The sequence below is a fragment of the Buceros rhinoceros genome, unplaced genomic scaffold (genome assembly GCF_000710305.1).
Source record: "Buceros rhinoceros silvestris isolate BGI_N320 unplaced genomic scaffold, ASM71030v1 scaffold22253, whole genome shotgun sequence".
NCBI lineage: Eukaryota > Metazoa > Chordata > Aves > Bucerotiformes > Bucerotidae > Buceros > Buceros rhinoceros.
Genome location: NW_010404489.1, coordinates 1 through 359, shown reverse-complemented (window position 1 = coordinate 359; position 359 = coordinate 1). Strand labels below are relative to the sequence as shown.

At 63.8% G+C, this 359-nt stretch overlaps 1 protein-coding gene across 1 annotated transcript; it reads left to right on the top strand.

The window, feature by feature from the left end:
* Positions 1-65: 65 nt before the first annotated feature.
* On the top strand, positions 66-325 carry LOC104491055 (myelin-oligodendrocyte glycoprotein-like; the record flags this gene model as incomplete). Its single annotated transcript, XM_010133414.1, has 1 exon — positions 66-325. A coding segment is annotated over one exon (260 nt), but the record flags the coding sequence as incomplete, so codon positions are not given.
* Between the last annotated feature and the right edge of the window lie 34 nt (positions 326-359).

Sequence of the window (359 nt, the reverse complement as noted above, 5' to 3'; positions counted from 1 at the left end):
CCAGTCGCTTGGATGGTCGTGATGATGTCATTAGTGTCATCATTGTCCCCATCTCCATCTCCCAGCTGACATCAGGGTGGTGGGACCGGCCCACCCTGTCCGTGTGGTGGTGGGGCAGGATGTGGTGCTGCCCTGTCGCTTGTCCCCCCCAATGGATGCTCGGCCCTTGGAGATCCGCTGGACTTGGCAGAGCTTCTCCAAGATGGTCCATCACTACCGCAATGGGCGGGACCTGGCAGAGGAGCAGCTGGAGGCCTACGCCGGCAGGACGGAGCTGCTCAGGGAGGGTCTGGCCGGTGGGAGCCTGGACCTGCGGATCCGGTGGGTGAGACCTTCCGATGACGGCGAGGACGTCTGCC